Source organism: Lontra canadensis, unplaced genomic scaffold (genome assembly GCF_010015895.1).
Source record: "Lontra canadensis isolate GAN:19392208 unplaced genomic scaffold, GSC_riverotter_1.0 scaffold110, whole genome shotgun sequence".
NCBI classification, from domain to species: Eukaryota; Metazoa; Chordata; class Mammalia; order Carnivora; family Mustelidae; genus Lontra; species Lontra canadensis.
The window spans coordinates 1,838,620-1,843,026 of NW_022631104.1; the positions used below are offsets into that span (position 1 = coordinate 1,838,620).

The following is a 4,407-nucleotide window of genomic DNA, read 5'->3' on the forward strand; positions in this document are numbered from 1 at the left end:
AGGTTTTTCTTTTTTCCCACAGAGCACGGTGGTGTTGATTCCATAAAGTTTTTGTTTTTGTTGAGACAGGAAGGGACAAAAATGAATTTGGAACAAAAAGGGGTAGAGATTCTTTTCCCACTGTATTCTGCTCAAGGTGTTTTCCCCCCAAATAAGCTGAGAACCATGGTATAAAGGGAGAAAAAAAGGAGACTTCAAAAAACAGGGCGAATGAGCACGAGAGGAGAAAAGAAAAAGAAAAGGAGAAAAGAAAAAGAAAAAGGAAAAAAAAAAGATGGCAACTTGCTCCCAGGGACTGAAGAAAATTAAAAAAGGAAGGTTGGAATCCATCAGTGTTCCATTAGTCATCTTCTCCTTCATCCTCCTCTCCTTCCTCCCCCTCATCATCATCTTCATCTTCTTCACCTTCATCCTCATCTCCTTCTTCATCAATATCTTCTAATCCTTCTTCTTCTTCATCATCATCATCATCATCCTCTTCTCCTTCCCCTTCTTCATCATCCATATCGGGAACCAAGTAGTACTGTAATGGATTTGGCCAAATATCATCTTTGATGACCTCTCCTAACTCATCTGCGCCTGCATCAGAATGGTCAGTAAACCAGGTGAAGAAGCTCTCTGGTTCCTCATGCTGTCTCTTCCTGCTGGCTTTATTCTGTGTTTGACTTGAACGTTTCGTCAAATCCTTTCCAGATTTCCATTTGATTTCAGTGGACCTTGAAGATGGATCACCACTCTCATTCAGATGAAATTCTTTGGAGAGAACTTTATTTTCGAAGTAAGGGTTTTCATCAAAATAAAAATCTATTCTGTAACCTGATTTAATATCTTCAAATTCTGTCACTTCAACTCTTGTCAAATAATGCAGTGCCTCTTCATCCTCCTCCCCAAGCAGTGCAGACACTTGTGGATGGTTGACAAATGTTGTTACCCCAAAATTGGGGATTTTGGCGATCAATTCCGACCTCTTCTGAAAAAATGGTTGGCGGAGTTTGTTATATTTCTGTTCTACTTTCAAAATCTCCTCACTGGCTTGTTCATTAAGTCTGTCTATTTCATTTTGTACTTCATCAATATGTTCAATTGCTTCTTGCTGTTCTTTTTCTCCCTTATGCAAGTGCTGAGATGTTGATATCTGCCCTGGCTTGAGAGCAGGAGGCAGTCTCAGTTTCTTCGTTTGAGGTGGGAGTGAAGACTGGAGTTTGGGGGCCATGCTGCGAGGAAACTCCAGGAAACCGGGAGAGAGGCATGTCTGGAAGCTCTGATTGCTCTATTTTTATTTCTATTTTTAAATTTAAGACTATTTCATTTAATGTAATGTCTTCTAGGACCATTTCTCATGGCAGAGTTATATTCCCTTACATGTGTGTGGTGTACCTGCTCTCTTCCTGTATTTCTATGTTTCTATTTGGACCCTTTCCTTTATGCCTGAAAAACTCCTGCTTTTGAGCAGATATGACAGCAAGGAACTGTTTTTATTTGTCTGAAGATTACTTTGTATTTTTTTTTGGAAGGATATTGTTCCTTGGTATAGACTTGGAGTTGGGAGTTATTTCCTCCTAGCAATTTAGAGATGCCCCTCTGTTGCCTCCTGGCTTCCATTGCTTCTGCTGAGACACAGAGAAGACAGCCCTGCTCTCGCCACTTTGGCTGTGTGTCTCTTTCCCCCTCAAGATGCTTTTATTTGTCTCTGTTTTCTGGGGTTTTCACTGTTGTGTGCTTGGGCGAGTTCCCTTTGCACTGACCCTGCTGGGGCTCACAGAAGCTCTTGGATCTGTAAATTGATGTCTTTAATCAGCTTTGGAAACATCTTGTCCTTCTGTATAATTCTCTTTTCTGCTCAAATTCCACATGCCAGACCAAAGTGTTCAGTATACTTATGCCCTTTGTTTTTTTGTTTTTAATTTTTTCTCTACTTCTGTGTGGCTATTGTCTCTAGACCTGTCTCTGGTTTATTAACCCAGTTTTCTGCTGCTTTTTTTCTGCTGTGAATCCACTGACTGAAATCTTCTCTGAGCAACTGCTGTGCTTGGTGCTACATTTTCAGTTAAATTTATTTTTATTGATTACAGTCCTGTGGTGAAATTTTTAAATCATTTACTTATTTTCTTAATCTCTTCCTCCATTTGTGCATTAATCCACTATTTTACAGACTTTGTGTTGGTAACTTGAATCTGTATCATTTGTGATTCTTTTCCTTTGACTTTTTTTCCTTTGGCTTTTTTGTCTATGGTCCTGTCTTTTGGCTTGACTAGTACTTTTTGACTGAATGCTAGAAAAGGTGTATAAGCATTGTAGAGGCCCCAGCTGTCCTCCTCTAGAGAAGGCCTGCCTTTCCCCCTGCCAGCTAGATCGCTCCAAACTATATTTTAGAATATGTGATAATCATGCAGTTTGAACTTGGTCAAGTACCTCTTATCACTCTTCTTTTTAGAGTAGCTGGAAGAATTCACAGTGTCGCAGATGCAATTTTGGTTAAATTCCCTTCGTTAGTGTTTATTGCCATTTTAGCTTCTGGGAGGCTCGGCTCTTGCCTCGCACAACACCTATCCAGAGAGAAGTCCTTTATATCGTGAGAGTTTTGAGCTATCTGAAAAGCATTAGACCACCTACTTCATCTTTTTTAAAAAAAAATTTATTTATTTATTTGATAGAGATCACAAGTAGGCAGAAGGGCAGGCAGACAGAGAGGAAGGGAAGCAGTCTCCCCGCTGTGCGGAGAGCCCAACGCAGGGCTCCATCCCAGGACCCTGAGATCATAACCTGAGTCGAAGGCAGAGGCCCGACCCACTGAGCCACCCAGGCACCCCAACACCTACTTCATCTCAAATGGAGTGCCTCTTGTGGTCCTTGAGGAGGAGAAAGAATTTGGAAACTGTCACAGCTGGGGTTGGGGCGCCCTCTGCGTGTGTAGATGCCACGTATCTTCAAGCATTCTGTCAACCCTGGGTGTTGGATAGCCACCTGCTGGCTATGACTTAGAACTTTCCATTTCTTAGTGGCTTATAGTTTATGTGTGTCTGTATTAGGAAGGCGATTCTTTGTTTGAAGAAGAAACCTTTGGACGTGAGGGCAATCTTTGGACGTGAGGGCAATCTGACTGCAAGTTCTGTCCCCATGTTGATCACTAGGGTTGACTGGGCTGATGTGGCTGGCTAGACAGTGTCTCCCTTGTCCCTCACTGCTCCACGTGGCGAGGACACCTGCCGTGACAGAGGAGGACTCTTTCTCTGTCAAATGTTTACAGGTGGCTGCGCTCCCCTCCTAGGACCTCCAGACAAGCCCTCAAGGACCACTTGTAGGAGAAGGTAGGGTAGTCAAGCTGCCATGACTCCAGACACAGTCAGATGACGCTCGTGTCTTTCTTAAAAACACAGGCACCCCTCACCCCAGCCTTCTGACTTCAGGAAAAGTACGATGTACAAATATGAGTGTCTCTTTGAAGAATGTTGAAACACTGGCCTCTCTCTCTTCCTGGCAAGATTCCATATTAAAGGGAAAAAAATTAATTTCAAAGCAAATATATTTCTCAGTTCTTCTGTAGAAGAAGCAATTGTTTTTTTTTTTCTTTTAGAAAGAGAAGACTCCCTCCCCCCCGATATCAAAATAATACCAAAAAGAAGTCATCTTTTACTCTCTTCTTCACGGACATTAAGGAGCCTCTGTAAGTTGTTTCAGATTCGTGATGCTTACAGATGCGTATCAGTTAATATAAAAACACCCAACAGTAAGCTCATTCAGCAGTTTTTAAAGGAGCTTTGTTTGTATGCAAATCTTAGAACAGTCCAGTTGGTCTTGAAGGTTCAAGATGAACAACTTAAGATTCATTCTCCTCCTTCGGGAGAAGCAGAAGTGACTCTGTTGGTGTTGAAAGCGTAAACACAGCACATACACTTTTGCGCTGAGTTGAGAACTCGGCCAGAGACGGCCCTCCCACCTCTCCCACCCCGTGCCTCTCCCAGTCCTGGTGCATCCTTGGGGCTCGCTCTCTCAGGCTGGGAGTGCAGCTCCCTGGGCAGTGCTCAGCAGACCCTCAGAGCTTACCCAGAGTGGGGAGGCTTCACCTGTCCTTGGCACCGTGGATCGCTCAGAGACAACACCTGCGGCGGGGTTAGCATGCTTGGGGGCCCTGGCTACACGGGCTAGCTAGCTTCCATCTGCTTTCTGTTGGCAATTCCCATGAGGAGACAGCAGGTTATTGGAAGTTCACAGCCCTCCCTGCGTGTGCGGTAGGGTACTCCGCAGTAAAACCGGACCCTTCTGGAGCACTGGTGTTTCCCTGAGAGTGAGCACTTGTTAAGGCTTGTGGAGAGAGCATTCCGATATTCCTTCTTCCACCCAGGATCTGACTTCTTGACCTAAGCTGGTGGAGCCCATGTTGAAGACCCAGGCAAAAATCCATTGCAC

At 43.8% G+C, this 4,407-nt stretch overlaps 1 protein-coding gene across 1 annotated transcript; it reads right to left on the bottom strand.

The window, feature by feature from the left end:
• Window positions 1-233: 233 nt before the first annotated feature.
• Window positions 234-1,228, bottom strand: LOC116856532 (protein SET-like). Its single transcript, XM_032839972.1, has one exon. The coding sequence runs from the start codon at window positions 1,211-1,213 to the stop codon at window positions 341-343; it is 873 nt and encodes a 290-aa protein (XP_032695863.1). The 5' UTR covers window positions 1,214-1,228; the 3' UTR covers window positions 234-340.
• Window positions 1,229-4,407: the final 3,179 nt, after the last annotated feature.